At 40.1% G+C, this 16,185-nt stretch overlaps 1 protein-coding gene across 2 annotated transcripts in view; it reads left to right on the forward strand.

Moving 5' to 3' along the window:
• LOC126412143 (probable dolichyl pyrophosphate Glc1Man9GlcNAc2 alpha-1,3-glucosyltransferase) overlaps positions 1–16,185 on the forward strand; it is an 85,282-nt gene that overhangs the window by 11,420 nt on the left and 57,677 nt on the right. For both annotated transcript variants that reach the window (XM_050081597.1, XM_050081596.1), the window contains exons 4-5: positions 10,082–10,318; positions 10,406–10,511. In XM_050081597.1, coding sequence (XP_049937554.1) covers positions 10,082–10,318; positions 10,406–10,511 — 343 coding nt within the window. The remainder of the gene's footprint in view (positions 1–10,081; positions 10,319–10,405; positions 10,512–16,185) is intronic.

The following is a 16,185-nucleotide window of genomic DNA, read 5'->3' on the forward strand; positions in this document are numbered from 1 at the left end:
ATGCGGTCACTATGCTGTTTGTAGTAGCTTACCCACGATCCTATTTTTTTATCCATTATTATACCTACTCCTGCATTACCCCTATCTGATTTTGTATTTGTAACCCTGTATTCACCTGACCAGAAGTCTTGTTCCTCCTGCCACTGAACTTCACTAATTCCCACTATATCTAACTTTAACCTATCCATTTCCCTTTTTAAATTTTCTAACCTACCTGCCCGATTAAGGGATCTGGCATTCCACGCTCCAATCCATAGAACGCCAGTTTTCTTTTTCCTGATAACAAAGTCCTCCTGAGTAGTCCCCGCCCGGAGATCCGAATGGGGGACTGTTTTACCTCCGGAATATTTTACCCAAGAGGACACCATCATCATTTAACCATACATGCTTCATGCCCTCGAGAAAAATTACGGCTGTAGTTTCCCCTTGCTTTCAGCCGTTCGCAGTACCAGCACAGCAAGACCATTTTGGTTAGTGTTACCAGGGCAGGTCAGTCAATCATCCAGACTGTTGTCCCTGCAACTACTGAAAAGGCTGCTGCCCTCTTCAGGAACCACACATTTGTCTGGCCTCTCAATAAATACCCCTCCATTCTGGTTGCACCTATGGTACAGCTATCTGTATCACTGTGAGATGCAAGCCTCCCCACCAACGGCAAGGTCCATGGTTCGGGGGGTGGAGGTTGTTAAAACATGTAATTAAAATGTATATTTATCTCTTAATACATTTACATGAAATTCTTCCACCTAGTGTGTATCACAGAAACTAGACCTAAGCAAAATTTTTCATTGCCATATTAATTTTTCTTGACTCAAAATTGGTAAGAATTGGCTCATGAAGTACAGGAAACATTCCCAAACTACTTCTTCTTCTTCTTATTTGGATGATACAGTTAGAATGAACCCAATTCTGTGGATAAAATGACTTCGCACGAAACACGTCCAAACCTGTCGTAAGCTGAATGTTGTGTGGGCAGAGTAGGGGAATAGTGGTGTGCAGCACTGAAATAGACAAATCATGTAGCTCTGGATTTCCATAAAATGGGGTAGTGTAAAAGGGTATTACTGTTTTCACATTTTCACAATAGAATAATTGTGCTCATCATGTACCTAGATAGTGTAAAATGGGTGTGTACAGACGTGGAAGTACTGAGGGCCACAAACCCCTCACTGTGGCTACATAAGGGACACAGCAAAAAAACAATTCGGCACATTTGTTTCACAAATATTCATTTTGTTTCAGTTTTATGCCTCCCTTATATTATTATTGAGTGATGATCCCAAAATAAGTGCTTGCAAGTTCGCAGAAACACATGAAATTGTTGCTTACCTCTGTCGCAGAAAGTTGAGCACATTGATGAATGGCTGATTAAGCCCGCTGACACAAGGTGTATACTATAGAATACAAAAACCACTGCCGACTAAACACTTTCATTCCCTGCATGCCCACATGCAGCTTTTGTTGCCATTGCTGCATTGTTGTGCAAGTGCAGAATTTCAAAAATAGCTTGCCACAAGACACATTATTATATTTAAAGGTTTTTTTAAATTACTGCTACCAGTCACAAACTTTGTCAACTGTTGCATTACCTATTTATTTAGCGACATGTTTCGAGGGTTAACCTCATCTTCAGGCATAAATGGCATTACAAAAAGATCTTTACAGTAAGGTCATATTGATGTCACATAGTCTTTTTGTAAATGCTGTGGTCATCTTTGTTCTTCTGGTGTGGCAGTCTCATTGTGATCATGTTCCCAAGTTACGGCTATGCTAGAGACAATTTGTGAACAGTGACCAAGAGAGCCACGGAAATGGAAACACCACAATGCATCACAACGAGACTGCCAAGCCAAAAGAACAAAGATGACCACAGAGATGACCACAGCATTTACGAAAAAACTATGTAACATCAGTATTACCTTATTGTGAAGTTGTTTTTGTAATGCCATTTACCCTGAAGATGAGGTTTAACCCTTGAAACATGTCGCTAAATACACAAGTAATACAATAGTTGACAAAGTTTGTGGCTGGTAGCAGTGATTTAAAAAAACCTTTACATATTTCTTGAGACAGTCACGGTCAAACAATAGTCAAAATGGCTTCAAACACATTATTATTCTGAATTTGGATTCCCCTAAACCAATTCCAGCGAGATTGACGTGGTTGGAAAGAACTAAGTTGTACAAGGTCCTGCCCTCTGCTTCCCCTAAACCAATTCCAGCTAGATTGGCATGGTTTGAAAGAACAAAGTTGTACAAGGTCCTGCCCTCTGCTTTTTTGGAGGGAATGAAAGATAAGGAAAACACACACACACACACACACACACACACACACACACACACACAGAAGAATGAACAGTGGGGGGCAGGCACCATCTCATCAGTGGTGCATCCCTGGAGTAGAATTACATATTAAACTATTACTTTGTTTCGTAATGACTTAAAAATCTGTGTTTTTTGTTTATTGCTCTCCATGTCAGATCCTGTACCCATTTGTTATTGCTTCTGCATGAAGCCATCCTCTGCTCTGCCACTTGTGTGCTAATTCTGTAACCTAGCCTTTCCTGAGTACACTCTTTTCCATTTTACTCTGTGTAGGTAGAACACAGTTATGATCACTCACGTTGGAACACACAGACCGCTGGAACAGCAGCCGGTTCTGGAGGTCGATGACAGTGGAGTTCACAAAGTGAACAGCTAACCAAAACAAGTCCGGAGTATGGCGGAGTCATCGTAAGCATAAACAACAGTCCAGAGAGCAATCCAGTCACAAACATCGTACAGGCAAGGTCAAAACTCTACTTTCCAAAAGCAAATGATTAAAGGCTTCAGCTCCACATGATATGTTGGCGGCAGTGTGAGCACTTCGCATGGGAACAAGGTGCAGCCAGAATATGTAGCCCAAGTGTTTCTGATGTGTTCTCCCTGTCAATACTTGAGCTAGGCAGGGAATCACTGTTAGATACCAATCCCCCCTCTCCTCCACTCTGACAAATGCACATACAGTCCACAGTGTAAAATGATTTAAAAATCATGCAAGCAGCTCACTTTGAGAATGTCTGAAAGGTTGTCAGCCAACATATTAAAGCAAGAATTAAGAATATCTCAGATGCAGCCCAAAAAATGATGGAATATTTGATCTGCGAAATAAAAATCAAGGAATATATGCATATTGCAAGCTCTTTATAAAACCCAAAGAAATCTGGTTGTTTGTAAAGTTGTTAGTGGAATCAAAGTTAGTGTCCAGTCACTCAGGGACATGGCAGGAACTGATATTGAGAGTAGCGACAGAAATGCTTAACTCTGTTTTGAAGCCCCATGGAATCCCTATCAGATTTTACACCTAATTTTGGCTGAGTTAGTCTCTTTGTGAACTATAATCTATTGTAAATCCCTCGAACAAAACATCATGGCCAGCTGGAAGGAAGCACAGGGCACACCTGTCTATGAGAAGGGTATCAGAAGTGACCCACAAAACTACAATCCACTATCCTTGACATCCATTTGTTGTAGAATCTTGGAACAGATTCTGAGCTTGAACATAATGAACCCATACAGAATGACCTCCTCGATGCCAGCTAGCATGAATTTTGAAAACATCGATCATGTAAAGCCTAACTTTCCTCACACGATTTCTTGAAGACCATGGATCAAGGCAGTCAGGCAGATGCAGTATTTCTTGATTTCCAAAAAACATTTGGCTCAGTACCACACCTGTGCTTATTATCAAAAGCATGTTTGTATTGAGTATCACATGAAATTTGTGACTGGATCAAGGATTTCTTGGAGGAGAAGATGCAACATGGAAAGACATTCACAGATGTGGAAGTAACTCTGGTTGTACCCCAGAGAAGTGTGTTTGGTCCCTTGCTTTTCACAGATGATGCTGTTATCTACAATGTGACACTGTCTGAATGAAGCTGTACAAATATTGTCAGACATTTTTAAGGTTTCAAAGTGATGCAAAGATTGGCAACTTGCTTTAAATGTTCAGAAATTTGGAATTTTACTTTTCACAGAACAAAATAAAATAGTATCCTAAGAATATAATATCAATGAGTCACCGTTGGGATCTGTAAACTGATGTAAATACTGGGGTGAAACACCTTATATGGACAGAAAATGGGAAGATCACATGGGCTTAGTCATGGGCAAAGGAGGTAGCAGACTTTGGTTTAATGGTAGAAAACTAGGGAAGTGAAATCAGTCTTTAAGGAGACTGCTTACAGATCATTTGTGCAACCCATCCTAGATTGTTACTCAGTGGTGTGGAACCTGTACCAAGTAGGACTAGCCTGTACCAGATAGGACTAGCAAGGGATACTGAATGTATACAGAAAAGGGTTTGTTTGACTCACATGAGAATTTCAGAGAGATGATGAAAGAACTGAACTGGCAGACTGTTGGAGATAGACAAAACTGTCCTGAGAAAAGTCTACTAACAAAACTTTCAAGAACCAGCTTTAAATGAGCACTCTTGGAGTATATTACAACCCCCTTCATATTGATCCCATAGAGATCATGTGGACACAGTTAGGTCAATTATGCCACCCACAGAGGCAGATAAATAATCATTTTTTCTATGTTCCATATGTGAATGGAAGAGGAAAAAGCCCTAATAACTGGTAAAGTGGAACCTATCTTCTGCTTTGCACTTCACTGTGGATCACAGAGTACAGATGTAGATTTTTATGTACACTTAACGAAGTATATGTGTTTGATTTCTTCTACTTGCAGAGTTGGATTTTTTTATAATCTGGAACGATTCTGTCGTGAGTCATTGAGCAAGAACTCTTTATTTTGACTGAATATTGAGATGCATGTTTGTCATAAAGTACAGCGAATTCCTGAACTTTCATCACACAATGACAGCTCATTGCTTATGATTTATCCAGGGTGATGATTCTTCTGTAAAACCTGGAATTTTCAGGAAATTACATTTTACCAGGAAAAATTGAGTAAGTCTCAGGGGATTTCAAGAATTCCAAAAAATCTCAGGGAATTCTGTGTTTTCAGTTTAGCCGTGGAATTTAATTTTATTGATTTCTATAGATCACAAAGTTTAAAGTACTTAATATTTCAAAGTACATTAATTGTATGAATAAGAGTCCATATAAATTATCGATGTTATAAAATGTGGTCAAACTATCTCAGCTGACAGGAAAAAAAGTTATTGTGAGATACTCCGCCCCCCGAGGGGGGCTTCCACTTACCATTAATTACCAGGAACTTCATATGATGTCATATTGCTCCCCATACCTGGAATTCTCAGGGAATTTTTTTTCCCCCACATTTGAGTAGTCATCCTTGTTGTCTGAACAGTGTTTTATAAGGAAGTCATGGTTGACCTAATTTAAATTACAGCATGTTATTAAGTGAGACTTTTCTCTGGCTGCCTGCACAGAGAATGCTAAGTATAAATGTAGTGGGTGGAATGGACCCACAAAATTACAGACCAATATCATTAATATTTGTTTACTGCAACATTCTTGAACGTGAAACTTCCTGGCAAATTAAAACTGTGTGCTGGACCGAGACTCGAACTCGGGACCTTTGCCTTTCGTGGACAAGCGCTCTACCATCTGAGCTACCCAAGCTGTGAGGATGGGGCGTGAGTCATGCTTGGGTAGCTCAGATGGTAGAGCACTTGCCCGCAAAGGCAAAGGTCCCGAGTTTGAGTCTCTGTCCGGCACACAGTTTTAATCTGCCAGGAAGTTGCATATCAGCGCACACTCCGCTGCAGAGCGAAAATCTCATTCTGGATTCTTGAACATATTCTCAGTTCGAATATAATAAATTTCCTTGACACAGAGAAGCTTATATCCATGAATCAACATGGATTTAGAAACCATCTCTCATGCAAAACTCAGCTTGCCCTTTTGTCACCTGATATACTGCAAACTATGGGCAAAGAGCAACAGGCAGATTCTATATTTCCAGAGTTGCGAAAAGCATTTGAAACGGTGTCCCAATGCAGAGTGTTAACAAAGGTACAAGCATATGGAATAGGTTCCCAGATATGTGCGTGGTTTGAAGATTGCTTAAGTAATATAACTCAGTATTTCATCCTCAACGGCGAGTGTTCATCAGAGACAAGGGGATCATCAGGATTGCCCCAGGAAAGTGTGATGGGACTGCTATTCTATTCTGTATACATGAATAATCTGGTGGACATGATGGGCAACAATCTGTGTGTGTTTGTGATGATGTTGTGGTGTACAGGAAGTTGTCACAGCTGAATGACTATGGGAGGATACAGAATGACTTAGACAAAATCTCTAGTTGATGTGATGAATGGTAGCTAGCTCTAAATGTAGAAAAATGTAAGTTAATACGAGGGCAGTTCAATAAGTAATGCAACACATTTTTTTTCTGAAACAGGGGTTGTTTTATTCAGCATTGAAATACACCAGGTTATTCCCCAATCTTTTAGCTACACAACACTATTTTTCAACGTAATCTCCATTCAATGCTATGGCCTTACGCCACCTTGAAATGAGGGCCTGTATGCCTGCACGGTACCACTCCACTGGTCGATTTCGGAGCCAACGTCGTACTGCATCAATAACTTCTTCATCATCCGCGTAGTGCCTCCCACGGATTGCGTCCTTCATTGGGCCAAACATATGGAAATCCGATGGTGCAAGATCGGGGCTGTTGGGTGCATGAGGAAGAACAGTCCACTGAAGTTTTGTAAGCTTCTCTCGGGTGCGAAGACTTGTGTGAGGTCTTGCGTTGTCATGAAGAAGGAGAAGTTGATTCAGATTTTTGTGCCTACGAACACGCTGAAGTCGTTACTTCAATTTCTGAAAAGTAGCACAATACACTTCAGAGTTAATCGTTTGACCATGGGGAAGGACATCGAACAGAATAACCCCTTCAGCGTCCCAGAAGACTGTAACCATGACTTTACCGGCTGAGGGTATGGCTTTAAACTTTTTCTTGGTAGGGGAGTGGGTGTGACGCCACTCCATTGATTGCCGTTTTGTTTCAGGTTCGAAGTGATGAACCCATGTTTCATCGCCTGTAACAATCTTTGACAAGAAATTGTCACCCTCAGCCACATGACGAGCAAGCAATTCTGCACAGATGGTTCTCCTTTGCTCTTTATGGTGTTCGGTTAGACAACGAGGGACCCAGTGGGAACAAACCTTTGAATATCCCAACTGGTGAACAATTGTGACAGCACTACCAACAGAGATGTCAAGTTGAGCACTGAGTTGTTTGATGGTGATCCGTCGATCATCTCGAACGAGTGTGTTCGCACGCTCCGCCATTGCAGGAGTCACAGCTGTGCACGGCCGGCCCGCACGCAGGAGATCAGACAGTCTTGCTTGACCTTGCGGCGATGATGACACACGCTTTGCCCAACGACTCACCGTGCTTTTGTCCACTGCCAGATCACCGTAGACATTCTGCAAGCGCCTATGAATATCTGAGATGCCCTGGTTTTCCGCCAAAAGAAACTCGATCACTGCCCGTTGTTTGCAACGCACATCCATTACAGACGCCATTTTAACAGCTCCGTACAGCGCTGCCACCTGTCGGAAGTCAATGAAACTATACGAGACAAAGCGGGAATGTTTGAAAATATTCCACAAGAAATTTCCGGTTTTTTCAACCAAAATTGGCCGAGAAAAAAAATGTGTTGCATTAATTATTGAACTGCCCTCGTACAAATGAGTAGGAAGACAAACTTGTAATGTTTGGATACTGCATTAGTAGTGTCCTGCTTGACACTGTCCCTTCATTTAAATATCAGGGCATAATGTTGCAAAATGATATGGAAGGGATTTTGTTCAACATTAACAACTAGTAGTATGATGTGGACATGTTAAAGGGGTTTGAAAAGAAAGACTTCAGAATGTCCACTTAAGTGGGTACCAAATGGGGGTTATGGAAGATACAGGGTGACAGTTATTGAACTATATGAATAAAATTTTAATTAGTTCCAAAATACGCTGTGCACACACTGTATTCAATATGTAAATGTCACTACAGGTATTTGGATTTAGGTTATGACATGTTTTATATGCTTGCTATAATTTTCAATGATATGGTGCAGACGAATAGCGAAATTCTGCATGGCCTGCTGAAATGACGGAACATTGATGCTGCTGATGGCCTCCTGAATGGCTGTTTTCAGCTCAGCAATGGTTTCGGGGTTATTGCTGTACATCTTGTCTTTAATATAGCCTCACAAAAAGGAGTCACATGTGGCCAGATCTCATGAAAATGGCAGCCAATCGAGGCCCATCCCAGTGGCCTCTGGGTACCCCAGAGCCAGAATGTGGTCTCCAAAGTGCTCCTCCAGGACATCAAGCGCTCTCCTGTTTCAGTGGGGTCGAGCTCTGTCGTGCATGAACCGCATCTTGTCAAAATCAGTGGCACTTTGGCTAATGGGCATGAAATCACCTTCCATAACCTTCATGTGCTATTCAGTAGTCACCGTGCCATCAAGGAATATCGCACCGATTATTCTGTGACTGGGCATTGCACACCAGACAGTCACCTGTTGAGGGTGAAGAAACTTCTCGATTGTAAAATGTGGATTCTCACTAGCCCAAATGTGCCAATTTTGCTTATTGACAAACCCATCCAAATGAAAGTGGGCTTAGTCACTAAACTAAACCATGCAGTGCATACTAATTCCCATCTTCCCCATAGCCACCATGCAGTTTGAATGTCCTAATGCAAACCGTTCAGAAGTTATGATGATTTTATTTCATATAGTCCTATAACTGTCACCCTGTAATTTATGTAATACTTTAGGATTATAGGAGAGCCGATGAGTGATCTCAATCCTAAACTTTCCTGCAACATTTACAATTTATGTAATGTAATTTAAAAAAGACACTAGCTTAACCAAGTGACCATCTGACATTGATGTGATGACCTAACAGGTTTAACAAAAACAAACCCCACCTTATTGGTGTGCATCTCTTCTCCCTGTATGCATGTGGACAAGGACAAGTGAAGTCAAGAAGTATTGCTATTGTAGTCTTCAGTCTGAAGATTGGTTTGATGCAGCTCTTAATGCTAATCTATCCTTGCAAGCCTCCTTATCTGTAAATAACCACCACAACCCACATCCATTTGAGCCTGTTTTGTGTATTCAAGGCTTGGTCTCCCTCTACAGTTTTTACCTCCCCATCTCCCCCACAATACCTTCTGTTACCAAACTGGCATGACTCAGAATATGTCCCACTAACCAATCCCTTGTTTTAGTTACATTATATAAAAAAATTTTCCCTTAATTCAATTCAGTACCTCTTCATTAGTTACACAATCTATATATCTAATCTTCAGCATTCTTCTTAGCCCGACTCTTCAACAGCTTATATTCTCTTGTTGTCTGAATTACCTATCACCCTCATTTCACTTCCGTACAAGATTACACTCCAGACAAATGCTTTCAGTGAAGACTTGCTAACACTTAAAATGATTTTATATGTTACAAAAAGTCTCTGCTTCAGAAATGCTTTTCTTGCTATTGCCAGTCAGCATTTTGTATCTTCCCTACGTTTCCCACCATCAGTTATTTTGCTGCCCAAACAGCAAAACTCATCTATTACTTTTAGTGTCTCATTTCCTAATTTAATTCCCATAGCACTGTGTGCTTTAATTTGTTTACATCCCATTACCATTGTTTATTTTTATTGGTGTTCATCTTATCTCTTTTCAAGACACTATCCATACTGCTCTTCCACGTCCTTAGCCATAGTGTCATTGACAAATCACAAAAGTTTGTACTTCTTCTCCCTGAATTTTAATGCCCTTTCCAAATTTCTCCTGGATTTCCTTCATGGCTTGCTCAGTGTATAGATTAAATAAAGTTGGCAGTAGGATACGACCCTGTCCCAGTCCCTACTCAATCATGGCTTCCTTTTCATGTTTTTTGACTCATAACTGCAGTCTTATTTCTGTACAAGATTAAATAACATTTTTGTCCATGTATTTTATGCCTGCTACCTTCAAAATTTCTATGAGTGAATCAAGGAATGTTTAGATATCTTCATGTCATAATATGAATCTATTCAGGTAATATTAAGTGATCATCTTTGGCTTTGTTTACATTTCAGGGTTGCACTATGGAATCTGCAGTCTGGTTCTGTATCCTTCTCAATTTGAAGCATATTTTTGCATATGTAGCACCAGCATATTTTATATATTTGCTTCGCAATTACTGTTTTGATTCAACTCAACCAGTGACTTGGAGCAGATTCTCAATGACAAAATTTTGTCAACTTTCAGTGGTGGTTGCAAGCATTTTTATGATCTCATTTGGACCGTTCATAGTGTTGGGTCAGTTTGCACAGGTGGGTGTTTGCAGATGCTTCAGTAAGTATGTGTTGCTTCAGCTTTCATGTTACCATTTACATTAAACATTACCCTGTATTTTTCAGGTCATGTCACGCCTATTCCCTTTTAAACGAGGTTTGTGTCATGCATATTGGGCGCCGAATTTTTGGGCTCTCTACAATGTAGCTGACAAGGCAGCAGCCTTTGTTGGTATGTAATTTTCTTCTTGTATTAGTATTAAAATGATTATGTGATACAGATGTCATCACCGGCTATACAATCATAACTGTGGGATGTGAATTACTTTTATTTAAGAAATAGCTGTGGCTTGTATGATAGAGAGTAAAAGACCAGGAGGAAGACCAAGCCTGAGGTGCAAGAACTTGGTGAATCTGGCATCAAGCAGAGAGGACATACTTGAGAAAGCATCAAATAAGGAGAGTTTTAAGAACCATAGTTGATGAAGCCTCATTTGCCAACCCATCTAACAAGTTGGAATGACATGGGTTGTTGATGATGATGATGATCATGATGATTGTGATTTATGATTGAGAGACCAAGATTAGCTGGACTGTGCTTTTAACAAGAGGCAGAGTTAATCAAGGCTGAAAAAAGAAGAGAAATGTCACAGAATGAATATCATTTAGGACCACAGACTGACTGGGGCTCGATTTAAGACACTCAACTTTTGCAAGCAATTAGTTTGAGCTATCTAGGCATGACACACATTCCACACATTCACAGTTGCACTTCTGCCAGTATATCCCTCCTGCTTTTCACACTCTGAGAAAGGATATCCTGGAAAATTGCTTACCCACTACCTGTAGTTTCCTCCAGGAAAAAAGTTTCCCTTTAGCAGCGGAGTGTTAGCTGTATCAAGGACGGGCGTAAACTTCTAATTTGATGTTTCTGTTGACCAACTGATTTAACTGAAAAACTGAGAGAAAACATCAGTTCACTAGTACAAATGTTCCCCAATCACACTGTTATTAGTGAGAAGACTTTAATCAGCCAACAATCAGTTGGCAAAAATTACAATTTTGAAAATGATTGTCATGAGAAGGTGTTCTAGGAAACATTATTAAATGTCTTCTTGGAAAACTGCCTACAGCAGATAGTTCAGGAGCCCATTCATGTTGGAAATATATTACACATAATGACAACAAATACACCTGATCTACACATTGAAGCTGATATCAGTGACCATGCAGTAACTGTAGCAACAATCATTACTTAACAAAAAAGGGCAGCTAAGAAATTAAGAAGGCTTACAAATTTAGTAAGCTGGATAAAGAGGCACTCTTGTCACACCTCAAAGAGGAACTCAAAAAATTTACCTCTGAGCAGGAGTATGTAGAAATTCGGATCAAGTTTAAAAGAATAGTTGATCATGCATTTACTAGATGTGTACCTAGTGCTGTGTCATCCAAACAAGACACTGCCAGGGCAAAAGCACCACAGATACAAAGAAGCGAGCTGGTGCCAGTGCCATAGAGACTTACCACTTGCGTGAGTTTCACCAGTGCAATGGGCGGTGCTGAGGATGAAGATATCAACTTCACGTTGGCCAATTGGCAGCCAAGTACAATCCGCCAGTGACTGGATGACAGTGGACAGAAGCCTACTCAGAAGATAGAATAGCAGCTCTCACCCACTTGGTTATAGATCGTCGTACAGGGCTTACTTAGACAGTGTACAGACACCTATTCTGTTACCTGACCCTGGGTCATAGTTGTGTAATAGTGGCAGAGAGAAATTGTCTTAGTGGTGTACTGCACCAGAAGCCGTTTCATGAGCTCACGAACTCAGCATACCATTACAGCAGTAGCAACAAGGCCTTAACACCTAGCACAACGGTTCATGATTGAAGAGACCCACTTGGTATACTGTCACTGTAAAGGCAGTTCTAAAGAGAAGGTGACTTCTGCACAATAGGTGTAAAGCAAAGCATATGGGTATAAATTGAGAAATGCTAAATGAGCCTCATTTGGTTGTCAAGAGAACATATTCAAGCCGTCAATGAATACCACAACAGAATATTATCGAAAGATCTGTAACAAAACCTAAAGAAATTCTAGTCATATGTATAAGCTGTCAAAGGAACCAAAGGTAGTGTCCAGTCACTCATGGATCACACAGGAATTGAAATTTAGGGTAGCAAGCAAAAGCAGAAATACTGAAATCCATTTTCAAATGCCCCTTTACTAAGGAAGATACAGATGCACTGCCTAAGTTTACTTCTTACTTCACTGCAAAGATGAGTGTCAGTGGCTTTGACAAACAGCTAAAACCATTAAAATTAAACAAGGCCCCAGGGGGCAAAGGGATCCCTCTCAGCTTGTATACAGAATCTGTAGCTGATTCAGCTTCCATTTTAACCCTAGTATACCATAGAACCTTTAACAAAAAACTGTACCCAATGATTAAAAAATGAAAAACACAGGTCACCACACTTGTCTACAAGAAGGGTAACAGAAGTGAGCCAGAAAACTACCGTCAGATCTCACTGATGCTCATCTGCAGTATTATTGAATCCTAGAATGTAATCCTACATCAATTTAATCAGATATCTCTAACAAGGGGGCCTTCCATACTGTAAATCACAGATTTTGATGTGCTTCAAATATGTTGTAGAGGCACTTACTAAGTACCTGGCTATCTGCTTCTTTAGTGATGGGCCTTGTTTTTCGAGAAAATCGATTTTGAATTTCATTGTGCACTTTGTGTACCTGTAACATTACATATATTCCGAGCAAGTCAGTGTAGCGCAGTTGTAAAGGTTCAGGGCTACCGCGCTGGAGGTACCGTGTTTGAATACTGCTTTCGGAGTAGATTTTTGGCATATTTAATGGCATTTGTGATTTCGCCTTTTGATTCTTCCTTCAACTCCTCTACTTGTGGATCATCTTCTGTCTGCACTACTGCAGAAACATTTGGTTCTTCCATTTCACAGAATTTTTCTAACACACAACACTAGAGAGACTTTGTGAGCAACTGACGCTGTAGTTAGATGCGAACATAAAGGAATGCGACTCGCATCCTCATTGGCCACAACTAGGAGCTGGGGTTCCCATTACGGCTAATGGTATTCATGAGAGAGGGGCGATAATGGGCGGAGATCAATTTCAGGTAATACAAGAAGCGACCATCGTACAAACATTTGGAACTCCAACTGCGAACCATAAACGGAATGATTATTTGAAAAAATAATAACAGAATATATCTTTATTATTTTACACACCTTACACTGTCTGTTGATATTCCTTGAAATAAAATTAAAAAATTTGGTCAGTTTTGGAAAAAAAGAAAAGAGAGAGGGAGATACACGAGCAGGATTCAAACACGGTATCTCCAGCATGGTAGCCGTGAACCTTTACCGCTGCGCTACGCTGACTTGCTCAGTATGTATGTAATGTTACGGATATACAAAGCACGCAATGAACTTCAAAATCGAGTTTCTCAAAAACCAAGGCCCATCGCTAAAAAACCAGATAGCCAGGTACTCTGGGTAAGTGCCTGTGCAACGTATTTGAAGCGCATCAAAATCCATGATTTACAGTATGGAGGGTCCTCTTGTAAGTGAATGACCTCCACTGTGCCAGTCAGCATGGATTCCATAAACATCAATGTTGCAAATCACAACTTGTACTTTTCTCACATGATATCCTGAAAGCCACACATCAAGGGAACTGGGTAGATGTGGTGTTTCTTGACTTTTGAAAAGCATTTGACTTGGTACCATACAAATGTTTATTAAGAAAAGTACAGTTGTATGTAGTATCAAACAAAATTTGTGACTGGTTTGAGGATTTCTTGGTACTTGGAATGCATCATGTTGTCTTGGATGCTGAGCACTGAAAGAAGTTGAAGTAACTTCAGGTATGCCCCAGGGAAGCTGTTCGGACCCTTGTTTTTCACAGTATATATTAATGACCTGGCAGACAATATTAACAGCAGTCTCAGACTTTTCACAGATAATGCAGATGCTATAATGAAGTACTGTCTGGTCTTCAAAATACTGCCCAGATTGGCAAATTGGTTTAAATGTATAGAAATGTAAAATTATGAATTTCACAAAATGAAAAAAAAAAAAAGTGTTTTCTTCTGACTACAATACTGATGATTTACAGTTATAATCAATCAGCTGATACAATTTGTCAGTAATTGTGGTTCTTCACTACCTCAGATGACCAATGTTGGAGACTATGACGCCAATATAGAGAAAGGTACCATTCTCCCAGTATTTTGTAGAGGCACAATGTGGTTACTCCTGGGGTTGTAGTGTGGGAAGCCATCGGGTACAACTTCATTTCATGGCTGGTAGTAATTGAGGGACTCTCACAGTACAATTCTACACCACCGACATCCTCTGACCTCATGTGTCATTTCTCTTACATTAGTACCGTGGTGCTATTTTTCAACAGGACAATGTTCATCCGCACATGTCACATGTCTCTTAAGAGCTGTTTTCATGATGTTGAGGTACTCCCAGCAGGCCAGAGGGAGTACAATATCATACTGATAGTGGGCCATACTGCCAAGTTCATAGCAAATTTGACTCAGTTTTGTAATAATCCAAGTAACATCAGTACCCTCTTGACCCTTGAAGTTTCATTTCATTTGCTCTTTCACTTCTGAGTGCTTCACTTTTTTGTCAGGTCCTGTAGAAGTTGTGAAACTACCCAACAGATTAAATTTTTGTACTAGACCAAGACTTGATCCTGAACCCTTGTTGTTCTTGAGTATTTCCCTTAAAAACTTAGTGCATAATCTACTGCAGACTAAATGATTTATTCTGGAAATAAATCCTAGCCTATGGTGAAGCCATTCTCCAGAACTCTAGTCTGGCATGACATGAAGGGAAATTTTTATGAAACTTAATGAGAGAGAAATCCTTCTATAATTAACGTGGTGGAAAAAGAGGGATTGGTGTCATAACTTGTGCTGGGATAGCTCTGTTGGTGTGAATATTGTTCCTGAACCCAGTCTGGAACAACAGTGCACATACTTCTGCAGAACAAAAGATTTCTGGAAACATCTGACAACATATTTCAGCTTTACCAAACATTTTGAGCTGCTCCATCTTGAATGATGCTGGCCCCCTTAATTACACTGTTTTTTGTAGTACGGAGGGCAAAAAGAGTTTCTGAAGGGACAGGAGATGATTGGTTTCAAAATTAGGTGATGAGATGTACTCATAATGGACAGACAGGGTGAATTTCTGTACGTTGAAGAAGTTTGTGTTTATTCTCTATGTTTCAGCTGGTAAGCATCATCCTCAAATACACTTTCAATTTGCACCGTTGATAGATTTGCCTTAACTTAATAGTTTCGACTTGGATCATAGGATTAACAATGAATCTCTGTATACTACACTCACAACAACTCTTGTTAATACTTACTGTCTTAGCTTAGTTATATGTGCATGGAATAAATAATAAGCACACAGTCACTAAAGTGAGAATAAACTATCCTTTCTGAAACTCTGCGTACTGCTCAAGTAAGTTAAGACATTAATTACCTTTTGACATATAGATCATTAGTCACAGATCACTGGCTCAGATGGAGAGTGTAGGGGTACTGTGGAAAATGTTTCAAGATGGCAAAACAGGCATTTTTCTCTGGACACAGGTTCAGTGTCTCAAAATCCTACTGCTTCTGGAGACAAGTCTACACCCACTTTGCTAAGGCATGTTTCATTAAAGCATATGACATTAGGTTTTTTTCCTTTATGATGTAGCTAGGTGTGCGTTTTCTGTCCCAATTGTATGAGTGCTCTTAAAGAACTAAGTGAAAACAGTGGAACAAATATCACTTCATTATGTAACAATTTTAGTAGCTTCTCAAGAGCATACCATACTCTTGAGCTTTAAAAATATGTTAC

Source organism: Schistocerca serialis, chromosome 7 (genome assembly GCF_023864345.2).
Source record: "Schistocerca serialis cubense isolate TAMUIC-IGC-003099 chromosome 7, iqSchSeri2.2, whole genome shotgun sequence".
In the NCBI taxonomy this organism is placed as follows: Eukaryota; Metazoa; Arthropoda; class Insecta; order Orthoptera; family Acrididae; genus Schistocerca; species Schistocerca serialis.